A 16,929-nucleotide genomic window follows, 5' to 3' on the forward strand; every position below is an offset into this window, starting at 1 on the left:
ACCTCCAATACGTCCTCGTTCTTCGACAAGATGTCCATCGACAAGGGATTCCTGGCGTTGGAACCGGCAGACTGGAAGAAGGATGAGGCGTACGGCAAGGCGTGCAAAGCGCTGGGGAAGCTGTCGGTCACCAATGACCACGCGGAACGAGGCGTCGCCCTGATTCAGGAATATAACCGGCTCCTGACGAAGGACGAAGAACAACTGTAGTTCCTCGTCCAGGTCGTCGCGGACCATCGGCGCCAGTTCCCGGAAGGGAACGCTTGCACGGACCGGGCGACAATGAGTGGCTAGCAGCCACATAACCCCCGCCAGGAGAGGAAAGCGGCTATTACTCCCACGAGAGCAACGTGGGAGGGGGACCCGGAGTGCTTGTGACTAGCGTTCGCTGAGTAAAATTTCAGAGTCGTTGAGCACCGGTTAAATATATTTCGATTTCAACGAAACTTTGCACAGCACGTTTCTGGGTCAAAAGGAACAAGAATCCGGGTTTGGAGCATAGACATTATTCGTTTGAAATTTCACCCCCTTACAGAGGGCCACCCTACCGAGGATGGAATTGAACCCTGGTCTCCTAGCTGTGAGGTCTGTGTGCTAACCACTAGACCACTGTGTACAGTTTAATTATAAAATTTTAGCAAGATTGAATTTGATCTTTTCCTGTTTTAAATTTATCAGCGCATGCTCAGATATGACGTAACACGCAGCTCCAGACGTTCTTCGGTTTTAAAAATGGAGGCCAGTAATCGGCACTGGACTGCTTCGGAAAGTTTGTTTTTGATCCAAACTAAATTTCAAGACCGGATGAATGAAAAACTGACAGTTATTCCAACAAGTGAAAGAACAACTCGGAAGTCGGTATCACGTGATGTTGGTGTTTACGTTTTACTGGGCATGCCCCATTGACTATTCTGGTTGATTATAGCAACACATGTAGACAAGAGATTGGAATATTCCTTTTCCATGGATACCATTGTTTTCGCAAAAGTCGTTCATAAAGAGGAAAAACTCATGTAAACGTGGCTATTGACACACATCGGCTTTTTATGAATAAACGAACACGGTGTATCGGGTCTTGATGATTTGTACGACATTGACAGGTTGGTGATGTAACTTTATAACGATGACTTATCTGTCTGTTTTTCCGCGCAGATGATTCCAGTTCCAGAACAGCAGGAAGTGGAACGGACCATGCTCCAGATCTGTCCCTGAAGCTTGGTAATGAAAACAATACTTCTTCATACTGACCTTTTAATTGGTGGTGTCTTCTTAGGGATGGGTACCTTTCACATTTTAATCAATACAGTACAGGTACCTGGTACCTGGGAATCGATCTCGCTATATAAACTTTAACAAATATACCAAAACAATACACAACTGTTTGTATGCACGTAACGATTGTCGTTTTTGCAATAATAATAATAAGCAAAAAAAAGCAAACCCAGCTTCCTGTAGTCTATTGCTTTGCCCTGTGGGAAAAGTCATGTGATGTGGGGTCTATCAAACCAGCTAATGAGGATAAATTAAGTTGCACTATTTTACAAATTGAAGTAAATGAAAGTGAAGAAAACTTCAAAGTATGAATTACTGTTCGTTGTGTACTTTTTTAAATGATTGTGGTCATTTTTTGGAGAGAGGAATCTACTATCTGTGAAGCCATTCTGAAATGTAGGGGTGTCCAAAGTGCGGCCCTGGGTACCCCGGTTTGTCACACTTCAATGTTTGAGATCATTAAACCGATTTTAATAATACTGACAACACAACTGAACAGGTTTTAAATGAAACTTTGTAGTATTTAGTACACTTAGTGGCGCCCCCTATAGGTTTAGAAGAAATTAGCCCCTGCCATCACTTTCATGGATCGACACAAAATTTGGTGGTGACGTCTATCGTGACGAGACACCCCAAAAAGTCTGAAGAAACCCTGTTCAAAAACAAACAGGAAGTCAGCCATTTTGGCGTAGATTTGCAAAGGAAGTTCGTACTTGGATTAACTCCTTCTACGGTCATTCATTCATTCATTTACCGCTTATCCTCACGAGTGTCGCGGGGGTGCTGGAGCCTATCCCAGCTGTCTTCAGGCGAGAGGCGGGGTACACCCTGGACTGGTGGCTAGCCAATCACAGGGCACATATAGACAAACAACCATTCACACTCACATTCATTTTGGATCCTTGTCCTGCTGCAGAACCCAAGTTGTATACCAAGTATTTTCCCGAAGGTCTTGGTGATCATCAAGATGGTCTTTTGGTGGTTTTGGTCTTGGAACTCTGCCATGCCAGCCGTTTTTACCCAGTGTTTTCCTTACGGTGGAGTCATAAAGGGCCTACAGTTCTTTCGATCTTGTCGTGGGGTCTTTTGTGACCTTTTGGCTGAGTCATGACTGCGCTCTTGAGGTCATTTTGGTTGGCTGGACACTCTTGGGAAGGTTCACCACTCTTCCGTGTTTTTGCCATTTGTGGATAATGGCTCTCACTGTGGTTGGCTGGAGTCCCAAATCTTTAGAAATGATCTGATAGATCTCAAATAATCTCAGCTAAGTTGTGTTTTAACAATCACCTTTTCCACAGATTTTTTTTTCTTCCTTAATGATAAAAAGCTTCATCGAGAAACTGCATTCACTTGTGTTGTCATTGACTCATATTTCACTTTAAGTAAAATAGCATAACAGCGTAATTAATAAATACGCATCATACATGTTGCATGTGTTGCTTTAGAAAAATATCAAAGTGGCCTGGCCTCTGGTCTCACAGATAATGTAAATTTCTGCAGTGTGGTGTTGTGGGTAATGTTTTAATATGAAATGACATTTACTCTGATTCTTCTGACGTAGAGCTCCTCAGAAGCATATATTAAAAAAAAAATCCCCATTGTGGTAGATTGCTTTCATTAGCCAAATACAAGCTTTCTGCTACATAGTGAATTATATGTCATTATATTCACATGTATACAGTCTTTTCATACAGACTGAATAAAGCATTATTAAAAATATTGGTTGTGAATGTTTTTCTCACATACCTTTTATGCCATCTGTTATTGTTGCTTACTTATCACTGATGAACAAAATACACTTGAATATTTTATTTCAAATAAGTTGTAGATACAAAAGTGGTGTTCTGGTGTTATGTTTCGATACGTTTCAGTACGGAAACATGATACCTGTTTGATGTTACGTACAGTACCGACGGCATTTGGTCGATGCCTATAAAAGCACTGACTTCAGTAGCCAGTATTTGCTCTGTTGTTGTCATCTAAGCCTGCCATTTATGGGCCTTGCTTGTGCCCTGGGGGGCAGAAATAGGGTCACCCTGCTGAATCAGAAGGGCGTATACCTTATTTTCTGGACTACAAGTTGTTCCGGATTGACATTGAGAGACAAAAGTCGCACAAAGCCAAAAATGCATAATTCGGTAGAAAAATAAAATACATAAGTCGCACCTGATTATAAGTCGCACAAGGCCAAAAATGCATAACTCGGTAGAAAAAAAACTTACATAAGTCGCACCTGAGTATAAGTTGCACAAGGCCAAAAATGCAAAAATTGGGTAGAAAAAAAAATACATAAGTCGCACCTGAGTATATGTTGCACAAGGCCAAAAATGCATAATTCGGTAGAAAAAACATACATAAGTCGCACCTCAGTATAAGTCACACAAGGCCAAAAATGCATAATTAGGTAGAAAAAAACATACATAAGTCGCTCCGGAGTATAAGTCGCACAAGGCCAAAAATGCATAATTAGGTAGAAAAAAAACATACATAAGTTGTACCTGAGTATAAGTCGCACAAGGCCAAAAATGCAAAAATTGGGTAGAAAAAAAAATACATAAGTCGCACCTGAGTATATGTTGCACAAGGCCAAAAATGCATAATTCGGTAGAAAAAAAATACATAAGTTGCACCTGAGTATAAGTCGCACCTCAGTATAAGTCGCACAAGGCCAAAAATGCATGATTCGGTAGAAAAAAAACAAACATAAGTCGTACCTGAGTATAAGTCACACAAGGCCAAAAATGCATAATTAGGTAGAAAAAAACATACATAAGTCGCACCTGAGTATAAGTCGCACAAGGACAAAAATGCAAAAATTGGGTAGAAAAAAAACCCATACATAAGTCGCACCTGACTATATGTTGCACAAGGCCAAGAATGCATAATTAGGTAGAAAAAAAACATACATAAGTTGCACCGGAGTATAAGTTGCACAAAAAACAAAAATGCATAATTAGGTAGAAAAAAACCATACATAAGTCGCACTGGAGTCGGAGCGTCTGAATTGTTTTTTTTTTTTTTTACGCAATGAAATGCGACTCCTGAGACGTAAAACAAGCCTGCCCTCGTCGTGTCTCTGCGCCCGCTGTTTCGCTTCACCGCCATGCGTTTTTGCACCCTCGCCTGTTTTCATACTTCTTAGTACTTATACTTCTTTCTTAGCCACTTTTCATCCAGGCGTCTGCTACTGGCTGACCCCGCTGTGAACCTCCCTCTCCATCTACTCCCTGCTCACCTCCTCTTTCCTTTCATTCATGCTAAACAACATAAATCTGCCTTTTGCTTCTTTTCGAATGTTTTTCCTGTAGAATTTATCTCCGCCACGTTGTCCAAACAAGCAACTCCTCCTCTGGTGAGCGTCTATTTGGAGCGGCCGCGCTCCCGTAGCTTCTCTGCGAGGCGCGAGGGACAAAAGGCGAGACTTGAAAGCCTTCTGGGAATGTTTTGTTGTGTGATCTCGCCCGGTTTTAGAGTCCATTTATAAGGAGGTGTCACATAACTCTTTCCGCCTGTTTGCTTACACGCTGCTGCCATAACAAGCATGCAAGACAAGTCGTCTGCTGCAAAAGCGAGATAGGAACCTTTAAATCAGTACAGGACTGGGAATGACATTTTTGGCGCCCCCTATGTATGGCTGGTGGTAAAAAAAAAAGCCATCCGAACAACACAACATGTCAACAATACACGACGCACAAATGGTCCTGCCTTCGCATGGCCCCGCAAAGACGTTTGTTTGATTGCAGCCATGTTTTTTCAGCCAATCTTGCTAAAATTTTTATTTTATTTGCATTTCGGTCCCATAACAGAGCGTACGAAATTTAGTGGTAATTTGTCTAAATACAGAGTTACTTTGGAGTCAATGGGGTTTAATAACAGCGCCACCGTGTGGTGTATTTGTCAGAAAAATAATAGCACGGCTAACACGGCAGAGGTGGATGTTTTGACAAATTTTCACCTTTTTTGTGTGCCGTGGTTCAGGAGCAGAGGACTTAACTGATGCCTAACTGATGCCTAATGTAAAACCATGTGAAACCAGTTCAGGGTGTAAATTTGTGGTGTTAGCATGTTAGCATACATGTAATACAGGTATGCTCAAAGTGTTATATTTACATAAATGGTCAGTGTGGTCAGGGTGTATACCTTATTTTCTGGACTACAAGTTGCTTCGGATTGACATTGATAGACATAAGTCGCACAAGGCCAAAAATGCATAATTAGGTAGAAAAAAAACATATATAAGTTGCACCGGAGTATAAGTTGCACAAGGCCAAAAATGCATAATACAGTAGAAAAAAACATACATAAGTCACACAAGGCCAAAAATGCATAATTCGGTAGAAAAAACATAGATAAGTCGCACCTGAGTATAAGTCGCACAAGGCCAAAAATGCACAATTAGGTAGAAAAAAAACATACATAAATTGCACCGGAGTATAAGTTGCACAAGGCCAAAAATGCATAATTAGGTAGAAAAAAAACATATATAAGTTGCACCGGAGTATAAGTTGCACAAGGCCAAAAATGCATAATACAGTAGAAAAAAACATACATAAGTCACACAAGGCCAAAAATGCATAATTCGGTAGAAAAAACATAGATAAGTCGCACCTGAGTATAAGTCGCACAAGGCCAAAAATGCATAATTAGGTAGAAAAAAAACATACATAAATTGCACCGGAGTATAAGTTGCACAAGGCCAAAAATGCATAATTCGGTAGAAAAAAACATACATAAGTCACACAAGGCCAAAAATGCATAATTCGGTAGAAAAAACATACATAAGTCGCACCTAAGTATAAGTCGCACAAGGCCAAAAATGCATAATTCGGTAGAAAAAACATAGATAAGTCGCACCTGAGTATAAGTCGCACAAGGCCAAAAATGCATAATTCGGTAGAAAAAACATAGATAAGTCGCACCTGAGTATAAGTCGCACAAGGCCAAAAATGCACAATTAGGTACAAAAAAAACATACATAAGTCGCACAAGGCCAAAAATGCATAATTAGGTAGAAAAAAAACATACATAAATTGCACCGGAGTATAAGTTGCACAAGGCCAAAAATGCATAATTCGGTAGAAAAAAACATACATAAGTCACACAAGGCCAAAAATGCATAATTCGGTAGAAAAAACATACATAAGTCGCACCTGAGTATAAGTCGCACAAGGCCAAAAATGCATAATTCGGTACAAAAAAACATACATAAGTCACACCTGAGTATAAGTCGCACAAGGCCAAAAATGCACAAATAGGTACAAAAATGGTCAGTGGCTTATGAACGACTCGTTGTCATGACGTTTTGCTCGATTAGCCATGTGACCCGATGCATGAAGAAGAAGTAGAAGAGGTCAATTGTTAGCTAGCTTAGCAGCTATGGTAATTGTCATCATTGGCTTGCAGTGCGGCCTCGTTTTACCCAGCCCGCCAAGATGAGGAAGCGTGTCATCGCTCGTCCGGTGGGCAGCTCCGTGCGCCTCAAGTGCGCTGCCAGCGGCAACCCTCGACCCGACATCGTGTGGATGAAGGACGGTCGGCCGCTGGCAGGAGGCGAGAAAGACAGCGGCGGTGGCGTGGAGGCGGCGAGGAAGAAGAAGTGGACTCTGAGTCTGAGGAGCCTGACGCCGGAGCACAGCGGGAAGTACACGTGTCACGTGACCAACCCGGCGGGCCACATCAACGCCACCTACAAAGTGGAAGTCATACGTAAGTCGTCAGCCATCGCTTTCTTAAAGGGGAAGTGACATCATTTCACTTTTTAGTGAGTTTGTCTGCGTCCACAGAGCGGACCAACTCCAAACCCATCCTGACGGGAACCCACCCAGTCAACACCACCGTGGACTACGGAGGGACCACGTCTCTACAGTGCAAAGTACGCAGTGATGTCAAGCCAGTCATCCAATGGCTGAAGAGAGTGGAGGCGGGAGACGAGAGCAAGTTCAACTCCACCATTGAGGTACAAAACCAGGTTTACAAATCAGCTCGAGTTCAGAACTGGGAAGATGAGCGTGTGGATGTTTGTCGTTTAGGTGGGGGACCACCACTACGTGGTTCTGCCCACGGGGGAGGTTTGGTCGAGACCCGACGGGTCCTACCTCAACAAGCTTCTGATAACTCGAGCCAAGATGGAGGACGCCGGCATGTACATCTGCCTGGGCGCTAACACCATGGGATACAGCTTCAGGAGCGCCTACCTCACCGTGATGCCAGGTACCCCCCTATTATATATTATTATTATATATTATATTATAAATTTATTCTTATATTATAAAAATATTAAATAACTAAAAAATGTCATTAAATAACTAAAGAAATGTATACATTTAATGTAAAAAAAAAATCCATAAATTACTAAAAATGTAATAAAATTGCCAAAAATGCCGTCAAACAACTGAAAATTCCATGAAATTACAAAAAAAATCCCACTAAAATATGAAAACAAATGCCAGATTCCATGTGGATTTTCATGAAATAAAATGACTATTAAATAACTACAAAATTCCATCAAATAACAAAAAATGCTGTTAAACAGCCTTTAAATTGCTAAAATCAAAATATATAAATAATATAACTTTATTTTTGTATTCTAAAAATATTAAATAACTAAAAAATGCCATTAAATAACTAAAGAAATGTATACATTTAATGTCAAAAATTTCGATAAATTACTAAAAATGTCATAAAATTGCTAAAAATGCCATCAAACTGAAAATTCCATTAAATTACAAAACAAATCCCATTGAAATATGAAAACAAATGCCATAAAATTAGGAAAAAATGCCACTGAAAATGGAATTAAATTACTATAAAAAATATTGTTACATAAATAAAGAACACCAGTAACAGAAAATACCATTAAATTACTAAAATTAAAATTAATATGCAATTAAATAACTAAAAATGCCTTTAAATTTGTTTTTTTTAATGCCATAAAATTACTAAGAAATGCCACTAAATAACTGAATATTGAATTACTATAAAAATGTTAAATACATTTAAAAAAAACAATAACAAATGCCATTAAATAAGTTGAAAAATGCCAATAAATGCAATTAAATGACCAAAACTGCCATGAAACATGTGAACATTTTATTTCAAGGAGACCCATGATGCTTTTTCCACTTTTCTGACCTATAAATGTAGTTAAAATGTTTTATATTCTCGTGTTAAACAATGCCAAGTTTCAGATAATGAGGTTTGCGCATTTGGAAGTGAGTCCTGAAAGAGTTTGGGATGGCACTAAACACTCGGTTTCAGAGAGTTTTTCTAGCAATGGTTCCCTGTGATGTCACAAGGAGCCGGGCTTCCTTATATGGGCATGCTCTGTAGGCCAGATACGCTCTAGGACTGCCCTCCCCAAGCGTTTACAGTCGTTAGCTATTGAATTGGCTTTGTATGAGTTGTATTGTGTACTTGCAGATGTGAAGCCCCAAAACAACTTAGTGGTTTCAGCGGCGTCCCCCAGCCTCCCTTGGCCCGTCATCATCGGGATACCAGCGGGCGTGGCCTTCATCCTGGGCACCGCCCTCCTCTGGTTCTGCCAGTCCAAACGCGCCTGCCCCTCCTCTCCCAACGCGTCCTCCGCTCTTCCCGCAGCCCAGCGCCTCCCGGTGGCGGGGCGAGAGCGAGCGTGCCCCTCGGCTCAGCCGGGCGGTGCGGACAAGGACTGCCTGTCCTACGAGGACTACGTGGCCCACCAGCAGCAGCTGCTGCTCGCTCAGGGCGGCTCCGGCTTGGCCCCGAAACTGTACCCTAAAATCTACACCGACATCCACACGCACACGCACTCGCACGTGGACGGCAAAGTGCACCAACACCAGCACATCCACTACCAGTGTTAGCAGCAGCGCCCGCGCACGGACTTTTGGAACACGATTGAAGAATGTAAAGATTTTTTTTTTTTTTTTTTTTTTTTTAACCATCGCAAAGTGATTTTTTTATTTTGAAATGTTGGCCTTTTGCTCAACGTTTCGTTGTTTTGGAGCCAGCCTACATAGTCCGGTATGAGTATTTAGCATTTAGCATGCTGCTTGTATGAACTATAGTTTTTCATATCAGAGACACCAAGGAGTTTAAAAATATATATATATATTTTCTATAAAAATATATATTTTACCGCTTCTGTTCCATCCAGTTTTCCTGCTATTGCGTATCAAATCTTTTTGAACCTGTGAAGCTTTTTTTCTACTCTTATTTTTATCACTTTTTTGTACAGTTCCCCTCCACAGGTCATTCAGATGTTTTGCGTATGATTTTGATGTTTTGTTGCCATGTCAACGTGCCCTGTCATTGTTCAAACAAAAAGCTTTACTCTCCAGTTTGCAAGCGATAAAGTAATAAAATTAATGTTTTGCCATATTGGCGATAAACGGTTAGCCTCCTGCTGGCTGACGGGACTGCAGCTACGTCAGGTTTTTTAAAATTGGTTTTCTTTCACTCTTGCATGCTTTAATATTGTCTTTGTTTTGTTTTCTAATCATGTTGAACCGTTTAAAGCAGGGGTTTCCAAAGTGTGGCACTGGGGATGTTTTGGAGCTTGCTGCTTGTAAAAAAATACCTTTACATTACTTAAAAATGCTATTTAATGATTAAAACTGCAATTCTATTACTAAAAAATGCCAATACATAATATTAAATGCTAATTAATGTCAAAAAATGCCATTAAAAAAATCCCATTAATCACAAAAACAAAGAATTCTATTAAATTGCAAAATGATTGCCATTAGATTACTTAATGCAATTTTATGACTAAAAAAGCCATTAAATTACTGAAACAAATTACATTAAATTAATAAAAAATTATATTATAAGAATTCTATTGAATTACGAAAATAATACCATTAAATTACAAAAAACGGCATTAAATTAGTTTTCAAATTTTATTAAATTATAGAAAAAATGCCATTAGATTACTTAAAAATGCTATTTAATGACTAAAAATACAATTCAATGACAATAAATAAAACTGCAATTCTATTACTAAAAATGCAATTTAATTACTAAAAAATGCCAACAAATTATTTAAAATGCTAATTAATTACTAAAAAAATACCATTAAAAAAGCCTAAATCACAAAAACAAAGAATTCTATTAAATTACAAAATGAACGCCATTAGATTTCTTAATGCAATTTTATGACCATTGAATTACAAAAAATTACATAAAGTAATTTAAAAATTAGATTAAATTATAAAAAGAAAGAATTCTATTAAATTACGAAAAAATGCCATTAGATTACTTGAAAATGCAATTCAATGACTAAGAATACAATTAAATTACAAAAAATGCATTAAATTAGTATAAAAACTCTATTAAATTGCAAAACCAAATAATTCTATTAAATTATAAAAAGAATGCCATTAGAATACTTAAAAATGCTATTTAATGGCTATAAAATGCAATCTGACAAAAAACTAAAAGTTGAAATGTTGAGACAATAACTATTATACTGTATGCTTTGTCAACTTTAAAATACATACATATACTGTCTATTTACATGTACTGTATATACTGAATATTTATATATAGTGTATATATGTATAACTTAACGTCTCTGTGTGGAGTTTGCATGTTCTCCCCTTTGGGTGGGTTCTCTACGGATGCTTCGGCTTCTTCCCATATTCCATAAATATGCATTTTATGTTCATTGGCAGCTCTAAAAAAATCAATAAATGTTCATAGGCGTGATCGGCTGGCAACCTTTCGCTCCTTTTGACACCCCTGCTTTAAAGCAAAGAGCCTAACCACTAGCACAGCGGCTGATGTGCACTTAGAGTACCACTGCTACATGGAATCACCCCACTTAAAATGTTCTATAAATTAGCCATCCCAAAAGAAAAGTGTATTTTATTTGTAATTTATTGACTGTGGGCATTATACTGCATGAGTTGGTTTCAGTGTAAGATATTGTATTTATACGTGCTGGCAGAGTATACAAAACCTTCTAGGTCATTAATCCTTGTATGGACAATCTTGTACAGTTGCCTCATCATTAACCACGTTATTGTTGCCATTAAAAACTCCAATCTGTGGTAACTCGACGGTGTGCTGCTATGCTTCCAGCTTTTTGGGATCAAGAACCGTATTGATTTTGAGTGATGTGAGGATATCCTGCACACTGTCAAGGATTATTATTCCATGTCCAAGACAAACCAAAGGGGGAATGTTTGAGATGTTCCTCCTTTTTGAATTCCGCACATCTGTTCGTCCTTTCCTCACCTCCTCTTCTGTCCATCTTCCTCCCTCCTTCTCCCTAAATGGAGGAAAAAAGGAGGAAGAGGATCACGTCTGAGATGAAACAACACCTTGTGTCTTTCATCAATCTCTCCAAGGTGATTCATCCCAGCGTTCCATCACAAAGATCACTGTGATTTGCTCTTTGGGAACTTTGACGTCTTCCAGAGCACATGGAAAGCTACGTAAGATACCTCCAGCTGCTTTACATTATAGTTAAAAAAAATGTATGTACCTTTCTGCTTTCCATGCTTTCAAATGACAGGCTTTAACAGACCGCTGCAAAAAGTGACAACACAGGATTTCACTATTGTTTATCATTCAACTGCAGTTCATCATATTGAGAACTACTTCTGATATTTTAATCGGCTCATTCAAACCTTCAAGCTACACCCAACCGTTGGACGTCCAGTGCTGGTCCCAAACCGTGGTTTGGGTCAGGAAGGGCATCTACCGTAAAAACTACGACAAATTGTGTGATTCATACGCTGTAGCAACCCCTGACAGGAAAACTGACAACACCACCAACAGCAACAACACCTACAACAGCGGCACCCCAAACAACAGCAACAACGCAATCAACAACTGCACCTACAACACCACCACTACGGCCAACTACAATAACACCTACAACCACCACATACTGTACAGGAACAACACCACCTACAATGCCAACAACAGCAACATTACCTACAACACGACCATGCCACCAACAACACCACTTTCACCAACAACTTCAAAGCCAACAACTACAACAGCAGCACCACCAACTACATACGCATCATCAATTACAGCAACAGCGACACTCCCAACAACACCACTACCATCACCACCAACTACAACAACGCCTACAGCCACTACATACTGTACAGCCCCACCACCAACACTAACAACAACAGCACCATTACCTACAACAGAACCACGCCACAAACAACATCACTTTGACCACCGACAACAAAACTAACAACACCTTTAACAACAGCACCACCAAAAAGAAGAAAAGTACCATCAACTACAACAACATTATCAACAACAGCACTACCACCAACTACAACAACAGCAGCCACCAAGAACAACACCTACAACCACCACATAGTGTATGGCAACACCACCAGTGTCAACAGTGCCAAGAACACTAACAACAACAGCACCACACCACAAACAACACCACTTTGACCACCGACAACAAAACTAACAACGCCAACAACTGCACCACGAAATAGAAGGAAAGTACCATCAACTACAACAACATTATCAACAACAGCCCTACCACCATCTACATAAGAGCCACCAACTACAACAACAGCAGCCACCAAGAACAACACCTACCACCACCACATAGTGTATGGCCACACCACCGCCAACAGTGCCAACAACACTAACAACACTAACAACAGCGCCTATAACAACACCTTTATACGTTTATAACAAACTATAACAACACCTTTAACAACAGCACCACCAAATAGAAGAAAAGTATCAACTACAACAACATTATCAACAACAGCACTACCACCATCTACATAAGCACCACCGACTACAACAGCAGCAGCCACCTAGAACAACACCTACAACCACCACATAATGTATGGCAACACCACCACCAACAGTGCCAACAACACTACCACCAACAGCACCATTACACCACTTTGACTAGCAACAACAAAACTAACAACACCTTTAACAACAGCACCACCGCATAGTACCATTAACTACAACAACAGCACTACCACCATCTACATAAGCGCCACTGACTACAACAGCAGCAGCCACCAATAACACCAAGAGCAACGCCTACAACCACCACATACTGTACAGGAAGAACACCACTAACAACCACGCCACCAACAAGAGCACCAACATTACCTTACATTTTGTTTTCAATGGAAAAAGCAGACAAGAAGATTTTGGGGTGTAAAGTGTAATATTTGGGATGAGAGGAAGATGTCTGGAGGCTTCATTAGCAGCATGGGAAAGTAGATAGTGCAGGTGTACCTAATGTTGTGGCCAGTCCGACTGATGCTGTGCTAATCAGTCCATCACAAATCCACTGTTTGCTGGTTCTAGTATGACGTTGGCTGCTTAGAAAAAGGGTGTGGATCTAATGGAGGAGATTCTTGCATGTTTGAGTCAACAGCAGCTGTGCTTGGTGATGAAGAGGAGCTGTCCAAAGAGCTTTTCACTTTGAAAGAAGCGCTCAGGTGAATAGAAGCAGCCACCATGAAGGCCTCGCACGCACACATCACACTCACACATCACACACACACACACACATTCTCACAAAACATAAAGCTGCACAGGCTAGGAAGGAGGCAGGAAAGCATGAAAATACACATCAAGTACACGATGGAAGTTGTATATGCGACTACAAAAAGTGTGCTGCTGGCACACAAAAGGCCCAGATGCACACAACACAACACAACACACACACACACACACCTGGCTGTGTTTGCCTCTCTCCTAACTCATCCTTCACTAGGACACAAAGCCGCCATTAAGAGTAGAAAAACAATAACACAAAAAAAAGGAGGCGAACTACGGAGAAGATGGCAGCAAAGACCTTTAAAGTTTGCCATGGAGGCGTGACAAATCCTAATCTTGCTGTCGTCTTTCCTTACATACACACACACACACACACACACACACACACACACATGCTGGCCCACATATGTGAGCAAGAATTCGATTGTAAGAGTTAGATTCAATGTTATTGTTAGTCAAACTAAGAAGTACAATACTTCAGCAGTACAGGTGTATAGTTTAACAATACAAAAACCCTCCATGAGTAAATAAACCTGAATATGATCATATTTTCCACGTCTGCAATCTATGGGTGTATGGAGATTGCAATCTCTCGGCAGCCATGCTGACATCACTCAAGTATGCCCTGGACAGTTGGAGAGAGGGCCTCCCCGAAAAACAACAGCCTGCCTGCCTTTACATGTGGAACGTGTGTGTGTGTGTGTGAGGGGAGGGGGTCGTCAAGCACATCCTTTGTGACCACGTGTGCATCATTTTTGATTTTTTTGAAGGGTCAATGTCTTTGTAGCCTGTGAGAGATGTTTCACGAGATACGAGACACCGAGGGTTTAGCTTGTGGCTTGCAATTGTCTACCAGAAAGCTAAGACGCAATGTTATGCTTGGAGTAAACAAATACAACTATTGCTGACTAGCTGTTTAGCTTCCTGTGTAGTAGTAGTGAACAGTGGGGACCGAAGCGACACACCACATTTTGCTGCTGATTTGGAATATTCATTCATTCATTTTCTACCGCTTTCCGGTAGCCGGGGTGCTGGAGCCTATCCCAGCTGTCTTTGAGCGAGAGGCGGGGTACACCCTGGACTGGTGGCCAGCCAATCACAGGGCACATATAGACAAACAACCATTCACACTCACATTCATACCTATGGACAATTTGGAGTCGCCAATTAACCTAGCATGTTTTTGGAATGTGGGAGGAAACTGGAGTACCCGCGGAAAACCCACGCATGCACGGGGAGAACATGCAAACTCCACACAGAGATGGCCAAGGGTGGAATTGAACCCTGGTCTCCAAGCTGTGAGGTCTGCGCGCTAACCACTCGACCGCTGTGCCGCCCATGTTCATAAATATGTTTTTCATTCATTCATTCATTCATTTTCTACAGCTTTTTCCTCACGAGGGTCGCGGGGGGTGCTGGAGCCTATCCCAGCTGGTCGCCAGCCAATCACAGGGCACATATAGACAAACAACCATTCACACTCACATTCATACCTATGGACAATTTGGAGTGGCCAATTAACCTAGCATGTTTTTGGAATGTGGGAGGAAGAAATATGTTTTTATATTTTTTTAATAAAAAAACATTCTAAAGAAATAGTAATTAATTTAATTATCTGATACTGGAAAACAATAACACCGTTAGTAACGTCATTACTCCAAACACTGTCAATGACATGCATCATATACACATTAACTATACTGCCACCTCAGGGCGAAAACATGTATTGCAGGTCATTACATCATAAATGGGTGTCCAAAGCCCAGCTAACAGCTTGTTTTTCATGGCCCCAAAGTACATCCTCAAGATACAATTAAACAACAAAGACTTGAAATTGATAGTCGATTTGTAACTTATAACGCACGTATGTTTTTTTTTCTATAAATACATATATAAAGCTGTGAATAATATGTGAGTTCTTAGTTCATTTTTCATTGATTACCCATTAATATTTCTAATATTAACAATATGATATATTAATATTAAAAATTATATTAATTATATTAATATTAAAAATAATAATAAGTAATATTAAAAATAATATTAATATTCCCAGCCTCATATATTCACACAATAATATGTGCGTTCGTAGTTCATTTTTCATTGATTACTCATTATTTATAATATTAACAATATGATATATTAATATTAAAAATTATATTAATTATATTAATATTAAAAATAATATTAAATAATATTTAAAAAAAATAATATTCCCACCCTTATATATTCACACAATAATATGTGCGTTCGTAGTTATTTTTCATTGATTACTCATTTAATATTAACAATATGATATAATATTTAAAAAATATATATCTAATATTAAATATGATGCCGTTAAGGATTTTTGAGAAAAAATTATTATATTAAAAAAAAAGTGCATCCTGGATGCACTGTGGCAACAACATCACCTTGCTGACTCAGCACACCAGCCTGACATTTGAAGTATGAGGTTTATATATATATAAAAAAACACACACACACACCGCAACGTTTACAATAAACACCGAACCTGTTTTTATGTACGTATGTGTCAAAGCCTAAGGTCTTCATCTGCCTCACATTCTCCTTGCAAAAGACAAAATAGCTGTGCTGTGAAATCATTTAGTTCATGTCACGTCTTGCCCGCGGGGGATTACATTTACACACTAAAACACACTGTGACAAAGTGTGAAATCTGGATCAGATTAAAGTGAGAAGTTTCTCTGTCACACTCGGATGAAGAGACTGCAAGGCGGGAGGTGTGTGTGTGTATGAGGGGAGGAAGCAAGGGGGCCGGGGGGGTGACGCTGTGGGAAAACGGTCCTCAATAATTCCAACTGACAAGAGAATAGTTTTCTTTAGTTCTCTCAAGTGGCCCAGCTCATTTGTACAGCCTGGAGCCATGCAGGGGATAGTGTGTGTGTGAGAGTGTGTGTGTGTGTGTGTGTGTGGTATAGAGAGAAAGTGAATGACAGTGTGAGAGAAAACACCCCCACTACAAAAGTATTGAGACACAACTCTTCGTTGATGAATGATTTGCAGCAAAATTCCCATTATAAATGAAGTTCCATATTTTTCACATTTCTCGACTGATTCAAGTCATTCCAACATGAAACCATTCAGCTCATTCTGGGCATTTGGACCAACAAGTTTCCTCATCTCCAAAATTACCACTTT

The 16,929-nt window shown here is 39.8% G+C and overlaps 1 protein-coding gene across 1 annotated transcript in view; it reads left to right on the forward strand.

Moving 5' to 3' along the window:
- fgfrl1a (fibroblast growth factor receptor like 1a) overlaps window positions 1-11,336 on the forward strand; it is a 74,841-nt gene extending 63,505 nt beyond the window's left edge. Inside the window, exons 4-8 of the mRNA XM_058064322.1 lie at window positions 1,153-1,218; window positions 6,676-6,978; window positions 7,056-7,228; window positions 7,302-7,482; window positions 8,692-11,336. Coding sequence (XP_057920305.1) covers window positions 1,153-1,218; window positions 6,676-6,978; window positions 7,056-7,228; window positions 7,302-7,482; window positions 8,692-9,113 — 1,145 coding nt within the window. The 3' untranslated portion in view covers window positions 9,114-11,336. The remainder of the gene's footprint in view (window positions 1-1,152; window positions 1,219-6,675; window positions 6,979-7,055; window positions 7,229-7,301; window positions 7,483-8,691) is intronic.
- The last annotated feature ends 5,593 nt before the right edge of the window (window positions 11,337-16,929 follow it).

This window comes from Doryrhamphus excisus, chromosome 2 (assembly GCF_030265055.1).
Source record: "Doryrhamphus excisus isolate RoL2022-K1 chromosome 2, RoL_Dexc_1.0, whole genome shotgun sequence".
Lineage (NCBI taxonomy): Eukaryota > Metazoa > Chordata > Actinopteri > Syngnathiformes > Syngnathidae > Doryrhamphus > Doryrhamphus excisus.